The sequence below is a fragment of the Corvus kubaryi genome, unplaced genomic scaffold (assembly GCF_017639235.1).
Source record: "Corvus kubaryi isolate FWS band 111438036 unplaced genomic scaffold, C.kubaryi_AGA036_p1.0 37308, whole genome shotgun sequence".
NCBI classification, from domain to species: domain Eukaryota; kingdom Metazoa; phylum Chordata; class Aves; order Passeriformes; family Corvidae; genus Corvus; species Corvus kubaryi.
Genome location: NW_024581096.1, coordinates 6,757,279 through 6,783,460, shown reverse-complemented (window position 1 = coordinate 6,783,460; position 26,182 = coordinate 6,757,279). Strand labels below are relative to the sequence as shown.

Sequence of the window (26,182 nt, the reverse complement as noted above, 5' to 3'; positions counted from 1 at the left end):
TTACTGAATTTTGTTGAAGGCTCTTAAACAAAATTCTTTCTGTAAATGTAGCCAAATTTATATAGTATTTGTCAGAATAAATCCTAATCTTTCTATATTTGGTTTTGTTTGCTAAACTTGTTTAAGATTTTTAAGAGCACTGATCAAATCCTACACACACATTTAACTTCACCAGTTAAGTTCATGCGACCTGGCGGAAATGAAGGTGAGCATGTACACAACTGCTTACAGGACCCAGATCTTACAAGCAAAACAACCTGAAACAAGTTACTCTCTTCTTTTTAAGGATTAAGACAAGACAGTCTCTGTTAATTGTGTACATATCCTTTATCTGTAAAATTTATCACTTGTTAACATCATACCAATGTTTTAACAAAGTAAGAGTAGGGGATGCAGTCAAACCTTAGGTAATTCATACAAAACTGCTTTACATTTTGTTGTCACATTTGGCCACAAAGTGGAATTTCTTATCTAAAGGTTCTTAGTGCAACATACTGCAAGTATGCTTTGATTTGCAGCCTAGTTCAAAGTACTTGAAATCATGGGTCACTAGCACAATATACCACAGCATTCCCTGCCAGTCCTCTTCCCTGCTATTTCGGTGCAGTGTTTGTTCCTACTTGCTAGCAGGATCCAGGCGCAGTGTCTTGTAAACCACTGATGTGTGCAAATATACACACATGTGCATAAAACAAAAACCAGAAGGAGCTTTGTTTTCCTTCTGCTGCTATTCCACATGAAGATGCAATCACAAACCAAGAATGCCTGGATGAACATCACTGGTGGTAAGCTTAAATGGCAGACAAAACAAAGTCTGATCTGTTTAGACTTTTGTACTACTATGGAAAAACAACAGACTTCCAAGGCTGAGTTAGGCTTCACAGTGACACAGCCAAGGGCAACGGAGTTGTTGTCTGGAATTGTACTGTCAATGGAAGGAGGCCTTTGCATGGCACTCACAGCCCCTCTGCAGCCTCACTCCACTGCCCAGCACAGATGTGACATCCTGGCAATTGTTTTTTCCTGTAAAGAAAAAACAAACATAATTCTTTCAGCCCCACCACTCTATATTGAAACCCATGTGTTAAAAGCTGATTTCAAACTCCTGAAGGTTGATAAATCTAAAGGTAGAACTTGTACTGTTGCAAACACCTTCAGCTATTATTCTCATCTGGAAGCTGCCAAAGTGAGATGACTTTCAGGGTCCTGTCCTATCCCTCCAATTCCAATTTCATTATGTCATAGTGAGATGAGGAGACAAAATGATCATGGTGCAAGAACTACTTTCTCTTTTTCCTAATAGGAATGTGCAGTTATAAAGACAAATGGCATACTCACCCCATGGTGCTTTACAAAGCTAAGACAATATTGTAGTCAATAAATTTTTTTCTCAAAACTGCTTCATTGCAAGAATTCCATAGGAAAAACTTCCCCTTTACAAAATGGGCTGAAATTCCATTTTACCATTCTCTAGACATTTTCCATGACCCCAAAGTATTATTTTCCCCCTGTGCTTCATCCTCAAAGAACTTGCTAATATTTATTCCAACTAAACAGTTTAAAATGTGTTAGCTTTTTCCAGGAGTTCCAAGGCAATGTTGTTCCCTAATATAAAAAAAAAATGAAAGGTAGCATTACAAGTGTAGGAGGAATGACGCAGTCATAGCTGAAGATGCATGTCAGAGCCAAGACACAGCATCACATAAACACAGATGGGCTGCAGGGTCCCAGACAGGACCTGGAGCTGAGAAAACCCCAAGTGGTGTCCTCTAGGCCGCCTCATTTTCCCTGTGTGACAGAAGGTGGCACATCACAAACACTGGAAGGGAACCAGGGCTGAGGGAAAGGTTTGGGCACATTTGACCCTCATTCAGCAGGAGAGAAAGCAACACTAATGCAACATATCTCATCTTCCAAGCTGACAGTGCTTGTGGGAGATCCAGCCTGCTGGAATGGGGCAGCATGAAGGCGCTGGGTTTGGGGAAAACACTTGCTGTGGTCCATTTGTGTAATGGCTAAGATGGGTAAGTGTGGGTCTGTCAGGGGGAAGAGTAAAAACTTAGGAAGGGTAGGAAGGGCGCTCAAGCAGAAAGGCTTGAAAAGCATCATCACCAAGCATCCCTTAAGTTTTTGCAACACAAGACAAAATATCACTTGGTTCCATACCTGTGAGAGAGTTCTGAGACAATTAACAGGTTTCCACATGCAAAGTATTTCTGTAGATAATAAAATAATGAAATAAACTACATGTAATCGTCCTAAGAGACAATATTTTTTGTCAAGATTTAGACAAAGTGAGAAGATAACCAGGACTTGGCAACACTTGATTTTTTGCAAAACCACCCTCCTGCCCCCATAACTCCTAAGGGTGGGATTTTTTCTATCATGCTTTCAAAGGGCCCCAGCCTATACCCCAGGTCTTGGCTCCCATTGTGTTGTTTAGGAAATATAAATTAAACCTCCTTTCTCATAAGTGCCAGGAAAGCAGGGCTCTGCAGCCAGTTTCAGGAGCCCTTGCCCAGGTCCTGTAGCTGCTCTGCCCCTTTTGAGGCCCAGCAGGCGATCCCTGGCCACTGGCTGCGCTCAAATGGTCGCTTTCCCACCCCCTGCTGCCTAACTCCAATCAGAGTAGAGGGAGCACGCCTTGTAATTCAAGTACCTCCTCCCCACAGGGAAAGGACAGGAGGTAAGAGGCAAGTCAGAAGACAGAAAACAAAAGGTTGAGCAACTGCCTGCAGCAAAATAGGGAATTCCAGGAGGGAATGCTGGATTTGGTGGCACCCTGATGAAACGCCAAATTACTAGCCAAATTACTAGCCTTTGCCTTGCTGAGCACTGGGGCCCTGGGCCTCAGGGAACAGGATTAAGATCAATTGGATCAATTCACACAAGTTGGAGGCATTGTTTCAGATTCTCATTGGAGTCACACACATGACATTGCAATGGATTCCACCATATATTTTTAAGTTCTTCTTCAGAACTTAAAGAGTTATTTGTTTATTCTTACCTCTGAACAAAATTGTAAATTTCTTTGCTATGAAATACATGGAACTATTTTAACAAATCGTTGCTGCACATAAACTATTGCCAGTCATCTAATGGATTATGGATGATACTTTAATTAGGCTGGCCACTTTACTGAGACCAAATCTCAGTGTATCATATCTTGTCTAATTTTAAAATCCTTGATTCATTAACCTCCTTCTCCTCTCCTCTCTTACTTTGCATCCATATTTTATAGATAGATACGTAAATGTATTTACTACAGCTACATATCTTTTTCACATTAGATTAATTTTACTAATTGATCAGCCCATGGTGCAGCTGGAGCCATCTGCAGTGGTGGTTCAATGCATACTGGTTCAAAAATCCTCCATACTGCAAAGATGTGATGCAGTGAAAAATCCCAGTGCTGGGTCCAGTTTTCTAGAGTGTTGCTGGGTTAATGCTGCAACAACAGGCTTTGTCCCTTCTGCAGCTAGCGTGAAGGCAGCATGTATTTCACACTGTGTATTGTGATCTGTATGACAGAAATGTTCTGATGCACATCAAATCAGGTGAATGAGCCAGGGGTGATCTCGTTCTTTCTTCAGAGACTACTAAGACAAACTGCTGCAACTGCTTCAGTTTCTAAGCTGTTCTGTGAAGTCATTTATCTATCTTATCCAGAGGGAAAAAGAGCTTCCCACTGCTCAAGGGTGCCTTCCCCAAAGTAGGAACCAGTGTCATGTGAGAGGCTGGACATCAACATCAGGGTTTATAATGAAGATTTTCTTCTTACTGTGTACTGTGAAAGCATGTGAGCTGCAGCCACACCTGAGGGGACATGAAGGACAGAACAAAGTGTATGGGATTTGTGCTTAATGCCTGATATTTCACACATTTGGAAGGATCATTTCCCTGTTTTCACTTGTAAACCTTGGTTGGAAAATGCTCAATCTGAGGCAGGGAGGGGCCCATTGCTCAACACTTTTCTGTTAGTTTTGTAGTTTTGGAAAAGATATTGTATTCTTTTCTCAGTCCCTGAGTAATCTTAGAGCTACCTACCTGATGAAGTGCCTCTTTATCTCATTGCAGAGTTTTCACAATCAGCTTCATTCACTTTTCTTCATGATTCATGGTGTTTTATCTCTCAGGAGCAGAAGTAAGGCAGTTCTGGGATACACACCAATGAGACTGGTTCTTCTGGTCATCTGCCAAAGCTTGTGGTTATCCGGTTTCAGAAGACAGTGAAAATCATGGCTGTTTATATCAGCCTTTAATAAAATTTACAGCAACCTCTAGAGTTTATTAATTTAGGTAGTTGCTTAAGTTAGAGTCCTGTGTTTATCTCTGTTGCCATTACTATTCAATATCTTAAAGGTGTTGTGAGAAGACACTATTCCTGCTCTCATACCTTCCTACCACTGATGCTCATATTTTGTCTACCCCAGCTTCCACTGTTTCAGCAGACACACAATGACTTTTTATTTTATAAACAGAGAAAATTTGTAACTCCCAGCACATATGATCACAGCTAACTTCTCCGTGCCTGAAAAGGTGGTCTGTGATGGCTTTTCTGGCAAACTCATAATTTTGACTAGTGATGGTGAAATGTTAAATCCCCATTACATTAACCTACCTTCTGTCTCAAGTACTTGGAATAGCACCAGGCCTTACAGAACAGAATTTCTTTTCTTTTTCCCAAGTTTCCAGCACAGCCTGGAAGGGCAGCTGGCTCTGCCTTGGTGTATTAGAGGCACGGTGCACACTCGGCTGGCTGTTTGACAGAATTTGCTGGGCAAAGGCACAGAGGAGCAGCAGCACAATACAGAAAGCTCTGATGAGCACTGGGATAAAACAGAGGGAGTTTCTCATATGCCTGAAGTCTGGTTTTGGTATAAAGTATTCTTTGCTTTGTGCACTTGTCTCGCTGATGTGCTTCCCCTGCTCTTGATGCCCTCCTATCTTTCCTTTCTTGCTCCTCTCCTCACCACTCTCTTCTGCTCTTTTCCACACCCTCTTCCCCCACCTGCATCCTCTATGTCCTTTTTCCGCCTCTTCTAGAGTTACCCTGTGTGTGAAGCAGCCAATGCTTGGATTTCATGGGCAGTCCCTCATGCCAAGCATCTGGTGCCAAAGCAAATGTCTGGTTAAAATGCTGGTCTGCCTTTGGGATGGTGAGTGCTGCACGATGGACAAAGAACTGCTGGATGTTTGACTGGGGCTTGGCAGCAGCACCTGGGACACCTCTGCCCTTCCCAGCTCACCATGCCTCCCCTCTTCTTTACTCGTCACATGGACAGAGGAAGTTCTTACCTTCCAGCCTGGGGACAGAGGAGCTGCCATCTTCCCTTTCCATGGTGTGGGATTTTAGAGGGTACCTTTGATTAATTGTTTGATAAAAAGCTATTTTGTCCAGATATTTTTGCCAGTGTTTTTCTGATGATTTTTACGCCTAGTAGAAAAATTGATCAGAAGAGAAAATAAAATCATCTTACATACTTTCTTCACTCCTTTTGTCAGGAATAATCTGTTTCATACCACTTTTATTAACAAGATTATTACTGATAGTGGGTGGGGTTTTGACCCTAAAAAACATGTCTCAATTTCCCTCTACAAGACTATTTCACAGGCTGATCAGAAAGCAGGATCTGCTCTTTGAACTGTTTTTTCTTGATTAATCTGGTATTCATACAAAATAAATTAATAAATTTAAGTCTGACATGCTGATTTATTTTCAAGAGCGAGGTCTCACTTTGTAATATTCCTTGAGAAGATTGTGATTCCTCCTCAGTTTTATTTTCTGAGTTCCAGACAGAGGTCATATAAAAATAGTAACATATATAAAAAGATGTTTTTTCTTCAAGCCATTATTCTTAATTACACACAGCCTTGAACCATCCTTTCTCTCCTTAATATTTACACCAGTCCAATGTTTGTGCATTGTTATCATCTCTTCTATCAGTATCATAGTTCCACATGACTAACTCCCCTAATCTTCGTGGCAGGGAGGAGCAGTGGAGATTGCAATTGTTGTGTATCCCCTGGCAGCCTGACAGATGGAACAATCCCCACACAAGGCTCCACTATCAGCTGGCTCCTCTCATTACCTGGCAGTGAACTGGCCGCCTCGGAAAGCTGCTCACGGACGAGGAACTCTGCCATGGCAGCCCCAGATGGGCTCGGGCCAGATTCCTGACTTCCCTGCTGGTCTCAGCTCAGCAGTTTTACAGCTAACTAATTTTACAAGTGTCTTGCACTGATTGCACACATGCAATTGCACACTGAGCTGGGTCAGGGGACTCATATGGCTGAAAAGCAACGTGGAAAAAGGACACTGGTGCAAATGAGAAGGAGAAAGGCAAAGCACTCAGCAGTGTAAACTGTGGAGGAACATGTGCTGGCCAGGGGGACTTGGCCTCTGATTAAAGTCACTGGTGGCAGGCTGTCCTCCCCTTTCTGTAAGAAACCTTCCCCCAGTGCCAGCCTGTGTGGATGGGGCAGATTCCCCACCCACGACTTTTAAAGTGGAAGGAAAATGGCACTTCCACAATAGGATATGCAATTACTCTTTAATATCGCAACAGAGGTAGCTCGGGTAAGCACTGACTGCTTACACTATGGGCAGAGTTCTTTGAGAGGGACTCCCAGAGAGGTCACACAGCTCTTCTTTCATGAAGTAACAGTTTAGTGTGGAGAAAGCACCTCACTACTTCTTTACAGAAGGTGTTTAGGTGTTTCTGTTCACTTAGAGCAGGACAGTCCTAGCAATAATGCTACTCACCTGGATGTTCCTACAAAAAAAATTATCTTGGATAAAACACTGCACCACTGCTGTCCACATCTTAACAGAAGTAGACTTTCTCCTAGCAGTGATTGAGGTCTGTCTCAGTTTTGCCAGAATGGGACAGTTGTGGCTAAGGAAAGAGGCCAGGTCCCCAAAATTCCGCATTTCTCTGGCTTATATAACAACTACTGAAGTCCACTAGTTTAATTTCTGATGGCTCAAAGTGAGCATATATAGAGCCCATTAATAATACAGGCATGTCCAAGAAAAACTGGGAGAAAAGAATTAGGAAAAAAATCCCTAAAACCTCACAAAGAATCTAATCATGATTGGGTGAGAAAAGAATGTGGCTGTGGATTGATGGATGATGTGCAGATATTTTCTGTTAGAGACTTATGAAGTAAGTAGAAAGTCCAGATGTTTCAGAGACAGTAAATAGCTCAATATTTCTGAAATGGGTGTTGTCAAGGGAGAAAGTTAACACTGAGATGCCCAAATATTATTATCTTCCCCTTGGCTTTATTAGTTGGTGTCTAGCTGAGGTTTTCTTCTAAAAAGAAAAGCATTTTGACCTTCATCTAGGCAATTTTTTTTTTAGTTATTTCAACTAAACATATCAGGCAGGCATTTGTAACAAATTTGGATCCTAGTATAGGACCTGGTTGCTGTTGCACATGACCAGAGAAGTGGTACGAACATCATGATTGTGGGCTGGTGTAATCTTCAGTCCAGTTTTATCTGTATTGCAGAAACCTAGAGGCTGGAGATTTCACTCAAAGGCACAGAAATTGCTCTATACTCACACATCTGTAACTTAAAAGTTCACTTCTTGTCCCCCTCACAGGTCTTTATAGATTTGCACCTAGCCAATTCTGCTTGGAAACAGACATTGTCCTGCACTGTTAGTATCCCCATCTTTTGTTTTCCACTGTCAGTAGGTCTGTTGCTCTTTCTGTTGCTACATATCCTCAGCCTTGAAGAAGCTCCAGGTCACTCAGCCAGCTCACATTAATGAGTTGCTTAAAAGATAAACTTAAATCGCAGCTTTGATTTGTGATTTGCTCTGCTAATGCTTAAATCAGTAATAGTTCTTCAATACTGTGACACCTAAGCAAGCCACAGCTTTGCAGTAGATTTGTCTTGACATTTTATTTTGGTGGATTTTCAAAAAGAGATCAAACCTTGCCTCCAGGCTTTGGTCCAGTCAACCCAGTGGCTTCCCTAGTAGCAGCACACCTGGCAGAGTCTTCTGCAGTCTGCAGAAAGTTTTCTCCACCACTGCTGGGGTTTGGCTGCTGGTTCACTGTTCCTCTCAGCAGGATCTTACTGCTTGGTGCCAGGATTTTCATCTGCAGTCTCTGGGCTGTCCTTCCACCAGCTCTGCAGGGATGGAGGAACAACTCTGCCTTCCAGAAAGTACTCTGTGTCCTTTACAGGTGTTCAGGTGTTCATAGGGATCTTTTTAAAACTTCTCACCAATTAATCTTCGGTAACTTCTGTTATTCTTGACCTGATAGGCATTGGGTATTTTGACTTTTTGTCCTTTCTGGATTAAGGGCTTTCAGACCCAAAAATCCTTACAACCTTTCATACATACATTAGTGAATGCTCTTCCAATGGCTTGGAAGATATATAAATACTCTTTCCCTGGAAAAAAACGAGTGAGCTGTACTCATTCCTTCCTTCCTCACTTTGCAGGCTTTGTGCTATTTATGGCTCAGCACCCACCCCCAGAGTCTGTTCCGCCAGTTTACTACAGCATATTCTGTACCTGCATTCACACCACAAGGAGTCACAACTCCTAAAGGTGAAGACATCATATACTGCAAGTCTGATAGATTGAAAGTCTGATACTTTCCCCTTAGTAACTGCATTTCTTCAAAGAATTTTAAGTAAGTAACTCATACTCACACCATCTGAGACAGACTGGCAGGTTTTGTTGCTTCTTGTCCTCTCTACAAGGAAAATATGGTCAGGAATAGAATTTAATTTAAATTTTAAGATTTCTACCTATTTTACAAAATCTTTTAATAATCTCTAATGGCAATTCCAAAAAAACTTGTATCATAAATAATACTTTCCTTGGACCTGAGGTGTGGCATATGTATATGTGTGTGTGCATAAAGACAGACTCACACTTCTTCCTTTTTGTACAAAAATGTTGTTCCTCAGCACCTGAGAGCACCTGAAGCATTAGAAATGGAGAGAGCAGAACAAAGGACAGTATGTAGGCTCAAAGTGTGACCAGCATATGCAAAATGTAATCATTGTTGGGACCACTAAAAATTCCATGACCAGCAATGATTTATTAGTAGTGCAGAATCCAGGGAAACACTCCCTTCTAAATTATTGTTTCTCTGACTCTAAGCGTTCAATATATTCCCATCTTGAGCCAGGGAATTTATTTTCTCCTCTCCTCTATGTTTTTCTGTGGTTTGCATTATCATTCACTAAATATACTTGGACATGACATTACTTTTCTTGAGGTACAGATTTGAAAACTTCTGTGACTCGCCCTTTGACCCTCCACCATTTCAGGAATTTCATAATTAAATCAGTAACTCACACTCCCATAATGAACGGGACCTCTTTTTTGGTGTTATATAAATTACATACTTTTCAAATAAAAAGGGCAGACTAACAAAACTTATCTAGAACTCACTAGATTGAAAGGCTTGAAATATGTAATTTTCATGTTTACACAATTTCTCTCTTTCTTCTAGAAGATATGTATAAGTAAAGTTGAAAATCTGCCACTGAGACAGATTAAAAGTAGATCTAAAATATAAATTCTTACCATTTTGTCTGGAAAGCTACCATTCTTCTGTCACCAACTATTTTCATTAACAACTTACATGCTTGATGGAAGTCTTTTTCTGTACTAATTACTCCAATTTTCAAGAAACCAGAGGATGAAGTATTTGTCATTAAGGGCCAAAAAGAATAAGTAAAGTTACTTGGTTCTTAAATGAGCCAGACCAAAAAGTATCATATTGCCTACACTATTACTACATGCTCAGTTTGATAAGCCATTGATGTCAGGTTTGGCCAACACTAAGTTTGTCTTGGCTGTGAATTTGCTGAAGATGTTACCAAATACACTGAGGGTTGGGGAATCTTCTGATTGCAACATTGAGAAAAGGAGGGGGCAGACTCAGCTTTCAGAGAATCAATCCACACAGGTACCCACTGATGTTTCATGGCGGCCTTTGCAGAGCTGCTGCTAACTGTGAGAAGGAGATGTGCCCCACTATTGCTCTAATACCAATTAAGGAAAAGAAAGAGCACACAAAGGTGAAATTTCCAAAACTCAGTAAACCTGTGTTTCACTGCTAAAGACAAAGAAGAAAGAGATTCCAGTGTGATCTAGAGATGGGTAGTTTTTGTTACCTCCTTTGCAAAGAAGGCAGGAGAAGCAGAAAATATCTGCCAGAAAACGGGTAAGATGGGCCATATAAAACAACAGACAAAGATATATCAGCTGAGCCAAAAAATTTTTAATTGGGATGCTGGTCTGGGAGTTCACAGCTTTGTAGCCATGTAAAGGCTGGTGCTTGACTCTTACTCTTTCTTTTGCTAAGATGCTAGACAAATTCATCTTTTGAAAATTAGCACATGTGACTAAATACACAATGATAAAAGCACTTATATTATTTCCATAAATTCCCCTGACAGCCATTTGAATGCAAATTGAGCAGAAAGAAACCCTGTATAAATGAATTAACAAGGAAAGGCGGGGGGGGGATGTGGGGAAAGAAACAGGACTGAATATAGACATACTAGATACAACCTCTTAAAAATAGAGTTGGTTCATATTCAATATAATTGAAGAAGGCATTTCAAAAACCATTATTTAGGGTCAGAGGACTCTTAATTTATCCAGCTTGAGTGCACTGATACAGTCAAGATAGTGAAACGTTTCATCTATTTCAATACTGCAAACCAGGAACTGCCTGTGATGTGTTTGCTTTCTTCCTTTTGTCTCCATGAACAGAAGACACAGCAACCTCATAATTGAAAAGATAACATCACAAAATTGAAATGATACAGCACAAAAATTGTGCCACATGTTTAGAATATGCAGTAAACAAATCTCGTTTTGGTGAGGCTCTGTTACAGTGCTTGCTGACCTGGCATGTGCAAGCTGTGTAAGATTGATGACTGTTAGAAGATTTACAAGAAAGCTAAAATTAAGCAGGTAACCAGTTCATTTTATCTTGAAAACAGTGAAATGAGATGAAAGTTTATACCAGTTTGGAGTGTGGTATATTATTTAGACTGTTTTTTTCTGAGAAAGGGATACACAGGTCAGTGGGAACTTTTGGTTCCCAGTGCTGCTGCTGCTCTACATTGCCACAGTGGAACCTGAGGCTGTGACACTGGTGCTAACACCAGGGGCTGAAGATGAGGAACAAGGGCAGAAATAAACTTCTCCTCATAAACTCACACCAAAGAAACCAGAGGGAGACTGCAGGTTCACCTGGGTATTAGTCATCCCAAAGCATTTCATTGGAAAGCATTAGTGGAAATAAGATGGACGGAACTTAATCTGGTATGAAGTAGTACGGAGAAAACAACTCCAGAGGGAAACCAGAAAGAAAAAAGGCATATACTCTCTCCACAGGTACCTAAAACAAGCATCTGCTGCAATACAGATCATTAAGAGCAGTAGGTAGGAACAGACCTATTGTAAAACCAAGTATGGGTTGCAAGAAGTAGCACTAGTGACTCACTGTTGAACAGTGTTAAATTGCCATTCAGCTCTGGTGAGTCAGGGAAAACTGTACAGATGGATATATCATGTTCAGAAAAGATGTAATATCATGACACTTCTAATTTACAAGTGTATTTTCATTTGAAAAGAAGTTACTTAATCACAAATAACTTCAGTTTAAAGAAAATTTTTAATTTCTTTCCCTATTTTTCCAATAAAACTATAATTATTTAACATAGTTAAAAATATTTGAGGCTGAAGTAGCCACATGGCACAACTCAGTTTAAATAGAATCAGTTTGAACTTCGCTTCAAAATTAGAAACTGATGATTTGAATTATAGCAAAAACCAAACAACACGTTTAAATAACAACATGGACTGTCCAACAATCCAACAGTGAGGGTTTGAAATAGGCAATAGAACAGATTCCAGACTCTGAACAGATATCCTTTCTTTATGGCTAACTGGGTTTAACTTCACACGGTTTAAAAGATATATGTGAATGTCTAGCTACAGCTGAAAGAAATTAACTACATCCAACAGATCCTTTCTTGTACAGACCACATAAAAAGATAAATCTATGAAATGCTTAGACAAAAGACTCCTTAAAATTAGTCTTTCATGAAAACCATCATTCAATCATCTTCTTAATGTGACCCAAGATATAAGTATACAAGGCCTGTACCAGGTGAAATTACACCATTGTACACATTGCCTATCTAAAACTCTAGTACTGCAATGCAAAACACAACTTTTATCCCAAAGGACTCTAAAAAAACTAAAACCCAAGCCATGCTGGGGACACAACCTTGTCTCCCCTGCAGAACAGCTGCAGAAAAGAATCATAACTGTTTGCAAGGTACAAGAGGACTGCATGCTAGTTGTGATTAGTGAAATCAAGCCCCTTGTTACGAGACAAATTTCATTGAGTTACCAAAGTGAAAGTGCATTGGGAAGCTTAACATGAAAGGATTACAAACTTGCTTTGCTGGTCTCATCTGTGGGAGGCCTTAGTTGCATAGGGAAAGCACTGCAGTGAGAGCCTATGCTCAAGCACCAGCACTGCTTCAGAGTTCAGATGATCTTTAGGTCAAAATCATTCTGCATTTGATCTCCCTCCCTGCCAAATGGAAGAAAAAAAGTCCTCACTTTTGTAAAGAACAGAGTGAGGCTTAATGCTGTGGGCTTGTAAAGCTATTTGAATAACAAAGGAGACAGAGCCATAGTAGAATAATGATGCTAAGTCAGGATGTTCCAACAACACAAGACTACGGCACTGATTAAATATTGATGTGAGAAGGAGAATTGGTAGAAATAGATCATTATATCAGACAAAACATCTTCCCTAGAGAGCTAACAGATAGTACTGCCCAGACAGACATTCAAAGGCACTCCATGAAACCTAGATAAAAATGGGGAAATATTGACACAACTTCATCCGTTTTAACTGTTGTTCTGTCTGGATAGCAAGATAGCTGCAGGTCATGCGGCAGTTGCTGCCTGCAAATATGCATGCTTAAAACTATTACCTACACCTCTACACAACTGTTCATGTGATGATGGTCTGAATGTCAGCAGCACAACAGGTCTCAGCTCATATCAAACAGACAATGGAGGTTCTGTGGGAGGCTCCAGACAAAACTGGCATCCTTGAAAGACAGCACCACATCCTTAATACTCTCCACACCAAGTTGTATGTCAAATTCTAAAAACTGCCCTTTCTCCCAGCAAGATTTTAATTACTTGAAAGGGGGAGAGGGAATCTGAGATAACCAGTCAATTAAGAAAATATTTCCCAGAATGATTTTGAGATGTTTTCTGACAATGGTCTGAGCAGGGCTACTGGCATTGTGCCATGTTGTTAAGGAAGCTAAGTTGTGCTGTTAGGCAGCCTTTGTGCTGAACTGTGCCACAGACACCACCTTCCACAGAGAAGATGTTGTCTGTAGCCAAGTCACTGCTCAAGGCATTCCCAGGCCTCATAGTTACTATGGCTGTACAAGAAGGAGGTAACACATCCTTTGGATGTTGGGGCCTTTTTCAGGATCTTGGAGATCAAGAAATTAAGCAGCAAATGAATAAAAGCTTAGGCTTTTAGCTGAATAGGTAAGGTGAGGACCAGTGTTCTGAAACCAGTCGGTTTCTGGGCAGGCACCAGACCTACCTATTCAGAGAACTGCACAATGACCTTGAGATGGAAAAAAATAAAGCAAGCCTGTCTGTCCTGCGGAAAAAAGGCAAGCAGAGTGACCCGGCCAGTCAGAGAGAAAAAAATGTGCCTCTTCTACCTGATCCCTCAAGACCCACATCCATGATACCATGACCAAGGATTAGGGGGCTGTTTTGAAGGTGATGGATCAAGAAACTAAGCCTCTGTTTCGGAACTACATTTGTCCGACATGAGGGAGGGTGATTCTCATCATCCCCTCTAGACAGGTTACATAGATTTGCCAAATTCAACATGCACTCATTCTCTGCTAAGGAAATGCTCTCTTGCTCAAAATATTTTTGTTCTGTCTTTCCATTCATTGAAGACTTTTCATCCACTGGACACTCTTTCCATGCTGTGTAAATGCTGCAGATATACAGAGAATTCACGGATGGAGGGAAAAAGGTATAATCCCAAAGGTTTGTGAGACCACCAGCACCATAGGGAGCTGCAAATCCCCATAAAAGGGTTGATAAACTGCTTTAGCATGAAGGTGGGCCAGTCATGACCTAATTTTGACATTTGGCATAACTGAAGGACGACAGGGAATTTTACTGGGCATCAAAACCAGACCATGTGCTGTTTGAAAAGTTGTGTTAAAAAGACAGATAGAGAAATGAGGATAGATGAAAAAATTTCAAAATAAAGTTAATTATAGGTATGTATATCTGACACTAAAGTAGTTCTGGTAACAGAATCTCACATTTACATCCTCTGAAACATCAGTGTAATATTTTTTATTGTTTTTCAACACATTTGTCTGAGTGCATTTTGAGCATACACAAGGATCTTTCCTACAGGACTCTTTAATTGAGTTACTTTGGTAATGTTTTTCTCTCTCAATTTTCTATAACTTTTTGTTCAAGAAACTGAATCTGATATACTGTAGCCTTAAAGTAACCACAGAATAGAGACATGCAGAACAGACACTGCTCAATAGAAGCAAGTCATTTTAACAGGTGAAGAAAAATCCGAGCGATTCTGAAGGAGAAATAAATACTGAAACATTTTATGTATTCCAGCTATCACAGCCCATAAATGATTACATGAAAGAGATATTTTGTAAAACGCATGTAGACAAGATTTTTCCTTTGTTCTGTAACCACAGATAAGGTTAAAGTTTCCTCATAGGAAACTTTAAAATGGGGGAAAAAACGATGGCATTTACCTTACCATATGGAGGTCTACATATGTCAGTACAGTGGTGGTATCCAACATGCTTATCTGCACTCCCACTTGACTCTACATCTGTCTAACTACCCAGGAGAGTGATGCATCTGGAAAGGTTGAATAGGCCAAGGGAGTTTACATGTATTTTGCAATGTTCTTGAGAAAATTTACTGGAGAGAGGTCAACATGTCTTTTTTCTTGTATCTCTTTGCATTAAATAAAAACACATTGTATGTTATTTGAACACCCTGACAACTACGTTTATTTATTAGTTTGTTTGTTTTTGCTAAGAATGCAGAAACATATTTGAAACTGTTTGCTTTTGAGAACCTTGTATGCAAGGGGAATGCTTGAGAGGGCGTAATATGAGGATTAGTACTGAGCAACAGATGTAGATGAAGAGAAAAAACAGGTTTCTGATGGAACAGATTACAGCAGAAAATGCTTTCTGAAGAAGTTCATAGAGTTGCAGTCCAAAAATTAGCATCTTTTTTATTTATGGTAGTGATTCATGGTAGCCTGTGACAGGATGGATGGGAATGGGGCATGAGAGAAATGGTGGGGAGGGTTGAGCAGTGCCAAGGAAAAGGACTGGCCCGGGGGAGGGGAGGCCTTTCACATGCCTTTTCTGTCCATGCAGCCGGTCAAGGCACAGGCTTTGATCTGCCCAGGATGACAGTGAGCCGAACTGTCCCTCATTCAAATGAATCCACCAGACAGTTGTGAGACATTCCTCAAAGGGTCACCAGCAAAGGGCTGTGGAGGAGGGCAGCTCTGGCCATACTCCTGTATAACATCTCAGAGTCTCACCACCTGCTGCAATTTCCCCCCACATCAGGCTCAATTTGTATGCAAATTCTCCCTCATTTATTCTTGCTCCCTTCGGAAAGGACAAATTAAGTATAATAACTGTAATTGCTTTAATAACATGAAGAAAACGACACCTTTATGGGACCAATAATCAAAGACTGAGACTGTAATACAGCATGACAGGTGTGAAGGCATGCCACCAGCAGTGATTTTCCCATTTCAGTATTTCTTTCGTCACCTCGAAAACTGCTTGTCTCAGTGAGGCAGGCATGGCTGGTGCATGGCTGTAAACTCCACACTGTTCCCGACAAGCCAGTCAGGGTTCCTGTGGTAGAGGCACCGCTGGCAAGCGGCAGCTCTGCCGGAGCAGCGACTGTGGGTCATCAGCACCCGGCTCTGGAGGAGGACATGGGGTGGCATCACCTGGTGAGGCAGAGCCGCTATTGAGGCCTCCTCAAACTCGTGTCTCCCCTCAGCTCTGTGGCAAACAAATCTCTATGGCTAATAGGTCACAGGCTCGGGCAAATGGCCATCCCTAAGGAGGCCTCAGTGCCGGACATCTCAGTCCATTCAGAATGGTGGGCCACATCTCACTGGGATCACCTTCTGCATGCCTCATGCTGAACCAGACATTATCTATTTTTGGCAACTTTTTCTGGTTTGATTCTGACATTAGTAAATGAGAATCAACTTTCAGCATAGTCAGCTGGAGCAAGGCACAGTTGACCTTGGCTTTTAGTTATACTCAAAGCCATCTACTAACAATTACATTTTCTAGTTACTTGCATTGTAACCTGTAATTTTGATCATAAAAGAGTCTCAGAACTATCCCCCTGTAATAGTCTCTGCTTTGATAAAAGATAAACCCACCATCAAAGATCAATTACTGCATGAACCAGAGTTCCCACCCAAAATAACCAGACATGGAAGCACAAAAGATGGTGAGAAAATGGGCCTTCATGCATATTCTGATGGAGAAAGAACACAATACTGTGTCTCATCTGGACACAACTATGAATTAACTGGTCCTTGGGTGCCAGGGGAATTCCAGACCGGTATTAACAACCACTCCAAGGGCACACTTGCATGACATGGGAGAGAGATGTGCAAACAGGTGTGAATATCAAGGGGTTTTAAAATTCTATATGCAGGCAGAAATTAAAAGGATCCAGTCACTAACTGGAAACACTGACTAGTAGTGAACACCTCCTCAGGCCTTAATCAGGTTAGATGCAAAACGGTTCACACAGACAAAGTGCTTGAGAACATCCTAATCACTGGTATCCAGGTAGTATAAAGTACCAAACTTGAAAGAAAGAACAGTTTCTGTTTAATTTGTTTTGAGCCAAAACCTAAAAGCAAAACTGCTTTCTGAATCTCTCAGATTCAGAAAAAAGCACGCAGAACAAGATTTACCATCCCACAGCAGTTTCATGGAAGATCTGTCCTTACTATTGAGAACCTAGAAAACAAGATATTTCTAATCTACAAACACTGTATGCATTTCTTTAATGTCTATGTCACCAATATATCTACATATGAGATATGTAGATATACATATGTACATATGAAACCACCACATTTGATACTAAATGCTTCAGAGATCAAAAGCGAGTGCTAAAAATAGGCAAGGTATTTATATAGCCCATAATAGTAGAATCCCATATTGCTGGCACTTCTCAGTGGAGAGAGGCCTGAGCCAAAATCTCAGGTCTGCACATCATACCAACAAAAGAAAACAAATAAACAAAGAGCTGAAGTTCTGTCTCAGATCTCAGAGGGTTACCAGGAATGCTCCTGGTTCTGTTAAAGACGTTGGTGTATGGGTGTTTGGTACTCTTAATGCACCAGGAAAAAAGAAAGAAAAAAAAGAAAAAAAAAAAAAGAAAAGAAAAAGGAAAAGAAGCTCCCTTTAGTCTATGAGTGAGCACTAAAATCAGCTTGTTATGTGAATGAAATGAGAGAACCCTGAGGAAAAAAGCCTCAGTAACATACTACTATCTTTAGGTAAACATTTGTTTGCAGTATCTTTTTAAAACAATACTGTCAAGTTCAGTGATTGACGATTTCACGTCATTAATCACTGACAAACAATTATTTTTTCAGCTGTGGATCATGTTAATTGTGGAAGCTAATAGGAAGGAATGTGAGGTAAATGGTCTCAATACCTTTAGTATATGTGATGACTTTCACAGACTTGCAGTACTGTATTTACTGTAACCAAAAGGTCATGCTCTATATAATAAAGGCAAAAGTGAACTTTCCTGCATCAATCACACTCTTGCAAATCATGTGAAAAATACTTTAGACAAGGCAATTAGCATTTTTAAAAATCAATCTTAGTTTCAAATACTTGAAGGAAGTCTTTCAATTCTGACATCCATGTGTAAACCAGAGAGAATTACATCTAGCTGGCAAACAAAGCAATTTATTAAAAATGGACTAATGCTGTTATAACTCATATTACTGAAAATGAGTGCTAATTTCTTCTCTGCATCAAGATAAATATTGAGAAAATGATAAGATTGCATTTTTCATTCCAATGTTAAACAAAAAAAAAACTTTTCCAGATACTGCAGTTAATCAGTGTTAATTTTAAATAGTACAATCTGATTCACATCTTGAATCTCTATGTCCTACAAAAATACCAGACATGGGAATGCTAGAATAAAATAATTCTGACTTAGTTTTGCAAAAACGTATTTGTTTCCACAAGGATTAAAACTTCATACTGGTAGAAATAGGGTCTTCGAAAGTTACAATAATACTGCAATTTGGGTATAAATTTCTCTGAGGAAAGCTAGGATATATGCTTTAAAATAAATGAGAAAGTGACACAAGACAAAAAATGCTATTTTAGTGTATGTTAACTGAACATAAAATGGATTCATTTCTATAGAAGAGATTTTTAAAGCGTCAACTTTTAATGCACAGCAGGAATTATTGTTTTAAAAGGAGTATGTTGAAGTTGACAAGCCCAAAATGTAACCTACCATAAAATTAGACTTTTTACATTTTTTTACATAATGCCCTTTTGATCCTGAAATATCTATCAACCTTCCTAATTCAAGACTGTCACATTGTGAAAACACCAAACACTTTGCAGTGTGATTGGCCATTAAACTTGTTTTGGTTTTGCAACATTCATATGCAAGTCATGATTTCCTCTCTCCTGCATACCATTTCTGGGATTATGCATTTGAACAGCACTAGACCTTTTGTTTGAGATTTCAATGATTTAGCATTTCAGCTGGCAGTGTTTTATAACAAAGTTATAACATAAGGCTCCTGTACTCCAGTGTTCAGTGCTTCCTTTGAAAGACGGCAGCTCTTCATACATGGAAGTTGCCAAACCACAAAAGGATTTTTTGTCTTCTTTTACTTATTACATGCAAATACTTTCTAGTGCATACTGAAATGCAATAAATTATAGTTACATGGCATAGTAATAAAAATGAACAACAGCATTTCACTGTTGCAAGGTGACAGGTGAAAAAAAAGTACTGTGGTGGCTGGTTTTATTTGTCAGTTTTAGGTACAATTCATGCCTCTTGCTTCTTATTAAGTAGGCAGGTTTTCAAATATATGTACAGTTTTTTCATGTGTGAGGAAATGTTTCTGTGCTTAGAAACTAGCTGTACAACAGCTTTTCATTAAAAATATGGTCTTTACCAAAGCCAGCTTGGAGGAGACTGAGGGGAGATTTATCGCAGTCAAAACTTCCTTGTGAGGGGAAGAGGAGGGGCAGGTACTTCTCTGTGACCACCAACAGAAGTCAAGGGAATAGCCTGAAGTTGTGTCAGGGGAAGTTTATGTCGGGTATCAGGAAAAGGTTCTTCACCCAGAGCGTGGTTGGGCACTGGAACAGGCTCTCCAGGGAAGTGGTCACAGCACCAAGCCTGACAGAGTTCAAGAGGTGTTCGGACAATGCACTCAGGCACATGGTGCTGTTCTTAGGGATGGAGCTGTACTTGGCCAGGAGTTGTACTTGAGGATCCTTGTAAGCTCCTTCCAACTCAGAATATTATGTGATTCAAGCTATTTTCAGGCAAAAAGTGTCTCTTTTCTGTAATCATTCCAACCAGTAGTGGACCTTGTGCTGATTACTTCAGTTGGGTTTACTGTAACCCTGACAAGGTTAGAATACTTCTGTTCTCCCCCAGCTTATTGCCACAGGTAACTGGAGTTGCATAGACTACTGTTAGTACCAATACTGACATTTGAATATCTGCCTTTCCTAGAGAGATTCAGTGATTAAAAAACTAAAGCATCTTTAAGACATTATAACTGGAAGTGCTGAACATGTTTGATGCACAAACATACCCTCCACGAGCAAGGGTGTCCTGAATATATCCCATTAAAACCCACCAGAATACCACATATTACATTTTCCTACGAAATTCGGTGAATGAACAAGCAACATATACAGACTACTTTGGCTTCTTTAAATATAGCTGCTAACATTAGCTTTAAATTTAGCAGCTAATAAATAAAAGCAGCTAGAATTAAGAATAAATGTCTCAGAACTATTTAAACTTCATCTTCAGTCGAACCCACACAATGAAATTAGTCAGTTCACTCATGAGGGCAGAGGATTGAGAAAGGTAATGATCTTTTTTTGGTTTCTTCACCTAGCAGAATTCAGTACAGCCCTACTTGATTTCAGGTGTCCTTTTCAAGTACAGATGCTGAAAAAGGCATGGTTTTTGTTTTTATGTAGGATATGGACTCCCTCTTATCCTCATGTTAACCTGGGCCCTGGATGACTAACCCTACAGCTGACACAAACAGATGTTTTTATTTGTTTAAACTATTAGGTCAAAGGGCTAATGAGCTAATGAAAATGCTTTTAAGAGCTATCAAATGAGGCATAATTAGCTGGTTTTCAGTTCCTATTTGTATGAAACAAAAGAATTAAAAAGAATTCTCAGTTTACAAATCTTTCATTTCATTCCTAGTCTTGGTTAAGAGGCAGATTTAAAAACAGTGACATGAAAAAAGCATACCTCAGTAGCTGCATCAGCAACTTCAGTCTGGTTCAGCATGGTGTTCTTCTATCAGCTGTTACAACTTGCATTGTGAGAGCAACTTCTACTCAGTGTTTGACAGGATAACATTGAGTTGTTATCAATGAACCAAGCTTCTATTTTTCCCAGAATATATTCCTTTGCTCACCTTCCGTAGCTTTTGTTCCGCATATGTACTTTACCACGTCATTTATTTAAAAAGAACTTCCAGTCACATAAACATGTGCCTCCATTTAATATTATGGAATAATTGTGTAGGGATTATTCCAATCTCTGTTTCACCAACAAACCCGCAATATCTTTCAGATATATTTCCAGCGTAACAACATCTTGCTGTGGAAATAAATCAGGCAGTTTTGGGAAGTTTCTATTTCAAATGTATGTATGTGAATGTGCAACCATGTATGATGTACCAATGATTATACAGTAGTATTTGTTTTCACTTATGAGTAGATAATTCATCTTGAAGAATCCAAATCAAGGTAATATGCCATGCTCCCAAACTGGCTACTTACTTGAGAAACAAAAACTAACCAACTCAATTCTACATGGTGTTTATTTTCTTTTTTTTTTTTTCTTTTTTTTGATAGTGGAAATCATGTATAAATCACAAACAGTACAAGTTCCCCATGTCAGTAGCTGACCACTTGATTGGGTCAACGTCTGTGTATAGACACTGTATTCTTAGTATAAAGTCAAGATAATACGGCAGTTAACTGATACGACTACAGTAAAGATACAAACTTTTGTAATATAAATTAATTGCCATTACAAAAAGGCAACTGTATTAAGTAATACGGTACAAAAATCTGCAACTTCTATAAATATAATGAAATGCGAGAAGTTAAATGAAATAATACATCACAGATTTTTGTATAGCGCATTTGAATAGGCAAGCTAAGATACACATGGAGCATTATACAGCAAGAAAGAATATAAAAACCCACTAAGACTTAACTTTTTAGCCATACAAGTGCCAGAAGTACAAGTACAGGACACAACATGAAGCAGTTAAGATTACCAGCTCAGAGTGGGTAGACAAAGAAGTCTTACTGATGAGTTGTAAAGCATTAGGCAGCAGACAGAAGGTTGTCAAAACCAGCTGTTGTTGGATACTGATTGATAATGTTTTCATTCTGATGGCTGAGACACTGCAGACAGCCACAGGTCTGAGTAGAAGCCCAGTGTGGGCACACATACATACACACACAAAGTAACTTAACAGATGGCTAAAAAACATAAAAGCACAGTATCTTTTTTAAAAAGACAATGTTCACTCCTTAATGAACTTGCATGGAAAGTAGAGCCTAGTGCCCAAGTTTATTCCACCTAAATGACAAACACATGTGAAAAGATTAAAACAAACAAAACCCAAAGCAATTGAGATTGGTTATTTGAATGAAAACTGAATGGTGCTTAAGTAGTCTACCATAGCCAGAGCACTCAACAACACTATAGACAAGAAAGTGTGACATGAGCTGCTATGAACATTGTTATCCCCTCATAAAAAGGTGAAGTTGTTTATAGACATTAAAAAGGTACACATCCATCAAGTCCATCTACAACACAAAACCACAGAAGTACTACATTCAAAGTAAAGTTAAGTGTTGGTCTTAGCCTTCAGCAGTTATGAGGTATTGTTTCAACCTATGATGAGGAATGATCACTGAAAAAGCATACTCAAAATAATTCTGCAAATTAAAATCACTGCTTCTGTGCAGTTGACATTTGCCTAAAGAAAAAACAATGAAATATCAAAAGGTCCTAGTCTACGTGGCCACTGGCATACTCCAAAACCACATTATCATGGACTTCTTGAGCCTTTCCATGTTAGTCATGTAGCACCTTCAAACAGTGCATAGCCGGGAGATCATGACCAAAACATAACTTGGAGCTGCTAAAGTTTTTGGACCAGAAAAACTCACTGATGGTAGAAATAAGTACAGTTTCAAGAATGAAATACAGCTGGGCTTATTTTCATTTCCTGTACATTTTGGTCTGTAACTAAAGGAAAGCAGGGGGAAAACAGTAAGAAAACATCATCTCACATCTTCTAACTAATGGCCAATGAAAAAGCAGTAAAAGCTTCCTCATTTTGTCTCCCCAAACTGTCTGTCTTCTCTGGGAAATAATCCTCCTCCTCACCACTCATTTTTCATTATCTCTAAATAGGACAGAAATTTGGGGACCTTGTAGAAATCTGGGGACTCTGTAGTCTTTAAGTTCACGTCAGCAAAGAGAGAGTTTGGAAATGTAAATTAGATCCAGTTCCTCTTTAAATCCAGGGAAAGGAACCTTCTTAGCCCCCACAAGAAAAACTGATGGGCAGCTGGGTCCCCACTAAAGTGTGCTGAGAGAACTGAATCAAAGCAGGGCTCCTCTGTGCTTTAAAATGAACAATTCCAGTTCTTTGTTGTTTCCAAAAGTATTAGAAGTGAGACGATTGACCTGGCAGGAAGGAGAATATAAAACAAAGCAAGGACATGCCTTTCAGGCTTCTTGCCTATTCCATCTCAAAATGAAACAAGGAGTTTACAAGTTTTCCCAGCTTCTTTCCGATAACAGGAAGCAGTTAAAACAGTGGGAGCAATGCAAGAAATTAATGGAAGTTGAAAAGTAAACTAAAATACCTATGAGAAACATTTTGCTTAACAGAGAGTAAAATTACAAGTAATAGAGAAATGGCTTTTATAAGCCTTTAAAAGCTGATATTCGCTATTTTCTTATCCCCAAATAAACTAGTGAGAAACTACAATAAACTTCAAACAGAAGATAAATGCTCAGAGTGGAAAGATATGTTGCTTAAAGCCCTGAAAACAAGGCATTGTGTGTTTCAAGACAGAAGCAGAGTCCATGAAGAACTAATGACACCTCACTTGAGTTTGTGTTTGCAGACACTCATGCACAAGCGTTGCTGAATGCGCAAGGCACAGCATTCAAGGCGTGCACCAGTCCAGTGACTGATCTGCACATACCCTGTTGTTACTGACTTGGTGAACCAGTGGCCTGGCACGTTTCTTTAATGGACCAAATCAGTTTATAAGGTTTATAAAAATCAACAAAAGGCAGCCAAAATACTGCAAATCTACAATGGGGAAAATACGGAAACAGGAAATGTGGACTGTGTTACTTGAACCAAATAGACTTTTTCTAAATGTATTGCAAATGTTGTTTCCAACGACTACTTTTTTGTCTTCTAAGTAACACTTAGCCCACAGGAAGTTTGAAAGAACAAGATATAATCCCCTTGAAAAGACAAGCTTGTAGTACAAACACTGGAAGACCCTTAATTATGGGATAGATGCCTTGGCAATGTTACAATAACAGTAGTAGTCTATGAATGAGTGATAAAGGAAGCAATCCTTACTTAAAATCACTTACACTTCTAACTAGTAATAAAGCCTCCGCAGATGAACTAACAGATATTTGCTCTGCTTTTCTTACGGAAAACAACTTTCAATGAAATTTATTACTTTATCCAACTGCTGTATATTTCTAAAATCTTTCCTATACTTCTAAAAGCCTTTTTACTTAGATCACCTATTTATGTAAGCTATTTCCCCCAAGTACTGTTATCTGTGTACATCTATTTATTAATTTACTTTTCAGTAAACTTCCAGCAAAATACCATACTGCCTCTGGCAGGGTTATGCAGTGACTTTAGAAGAGGACTCAACTAACTTGTACTCTGTGTTTTCACTTAGTAAAACTTCAGGAATAACCTTTGCATTAACATGAAACTGCCTGCCTTTTAGGTATCCTATTAAGGTTCTCAGTGGCTGTGCTTTTCCATAATGTGAGGTCAATAAGCAAGCTAAATTAGACTCACAAATTCTTTAGACATTAGTTATTTTTTAAAATCCAAGGTAATACGTGGAATTCCTCCTTTACGGACTACGTTACTTTTGTGCGTGTAACATTTTCTACCAAGGATGATCGCGATGCAAGAAAGCAACATGCAGTGTGCAGAAATAGTGGTAAACAAAGAGGAACTTCCTACTTCAGTAGTGTAGACAACTTTACTGGAAATAGTTGTGTACCTGATTCACAGAACATTTATTTTAATGAAGCGACATTCTGCATTAACTCTGTATGAACAACATATCACAGCTCAGCCTTGATACCACACCACAATTAAGCTGTGACAGAGTGAGCAGGTACAGTGATGTGTGGGAACCACTTCTTTCTCTTGGCTTTCACATTCTTGAAGGTTCGAAGTCTCTCTCTTCTAGCAAGTTTATTAGAAGGGAGAAGCTGTCTTTTACTGCCTCCATATCATCCAAGGAGCAGGGTTTAAGAATCCAGCGCTTTCCACGTGCAAGTGGCTCAAGTTCAAAATATTTTTTTATCTATTAAGAAAAAAAAAAGAGACTGATGTATTATATTATGACAATTCTCTGTCTCACATCTAAAAAACCAAACCAAACAAAAACATGTAAAAAAATCAGGATATTCATTTTTAGAATCTTACCCACAGCTGCTCTTATAATACAGGTTATATGACACGACCTGAAAGTGTTTCTTTAGGGGTGAGCGACCTCCTTAGAAGCTACCATTCTACCCATACATTTAACAGCATGGGAGGTCTGAGGAAGAATTGTACTGACTTGAGGCAAAGAGCAAAGCACATGAAATATGTGCTCAAAAACATATCCAAACCAGCAAAAATAAGTAAGAAATTCCAGGTTGCATTTGTATTTTAATGTTAAAAATGTATGTTTCATTATACTCTTACTGGTAAACACTTAAGATGTAGAATTTGTCACCATACTACTCTAACATCAAAATTAAACATAAAAAATGTACAGATCCTAAACATTCCAGACAAACATGAACTATAGCACAGCATCTCTTAGTAACCAAGAAAATCCTATAAAAATAAAAATTCTTTCAAAATTTCTTAGCTTTTCTAAAATTAAACACAGAAGACTAGCACACTGCTGTTAGGATGATAGTAATAAGTATTATACATGAGACATGATGCAGTTTCTTGGAAACACCAATCATTACTGACATTGCATCAACTGTCAAGGCACAAATACAGACCCAGAAAGACTGAGAAAGGAAAGATTTTAGTTCAGTGGTATATTCCAATCACTTTTCAAAATAGAAAGTACAATATCAAAACATGTTTCTGACGTCTCTTAGAAGAGAACAGTAACCTGCAGGTTATACTGGTCCAGTTTACTGTTTTCATTAAAATTTTAGTCTTCGAATGTATTTGATCCAGAAGTCTACTCATGTTTGACTTGTTCAATAGACATTTAGTTTTTATATCCAAAACTACAACCCTCAGATCTTGCTACTGTCCATATATAACAGAAATACTTAGTCCTGACTTAGTTTGCACATTTTTGTCTGTGGGAATTATTGCCAAATACTCTTAATTTTCTTTTATCACAGACTGTGTCATAAAAATGCAGCACAGTTACAGGAACAGTTGCTAATAACATAGTAGGCAGTAGAGGCCCTAGACAGGCAAC

General features: G+C 39.2%; 1 protein-coding gene across 4 annotated transcripts in view; it reads right to left on the bottom strand.

Annotated features, from left to right (window-relative positions):
- Nucleotides 1-308: 308 nt before the first annotated feature.
- Nucleotides 309-26,182, bottom strand: part of ARL15 (ADP ribosylation factor like GTPase 15) — a 251,984-nt gene continuing 226,110 nt past the window's right edge. For 3 of the 4 annotated variants that reach the window (XM_042028361.1, XM_042028363.1, XM_042028364.1), the window contains one exon: nucleotides 21,332-25,048. In XM_042028361.1, coding sequence (XP_041884295.1) covers nucleotides 24,896-25,048 — 153 coding nt within the window. In that variant the 3' untranslated portion in view covers nucleotides 21,332-24,895. Of the gene's footprint in view, nucleotides 1,024-21,331; nucleotides 25,049-26,182 lie in introns of those variants that run through there. The other variant, XM_042028365.1, reaches the window with a different exon arrangement.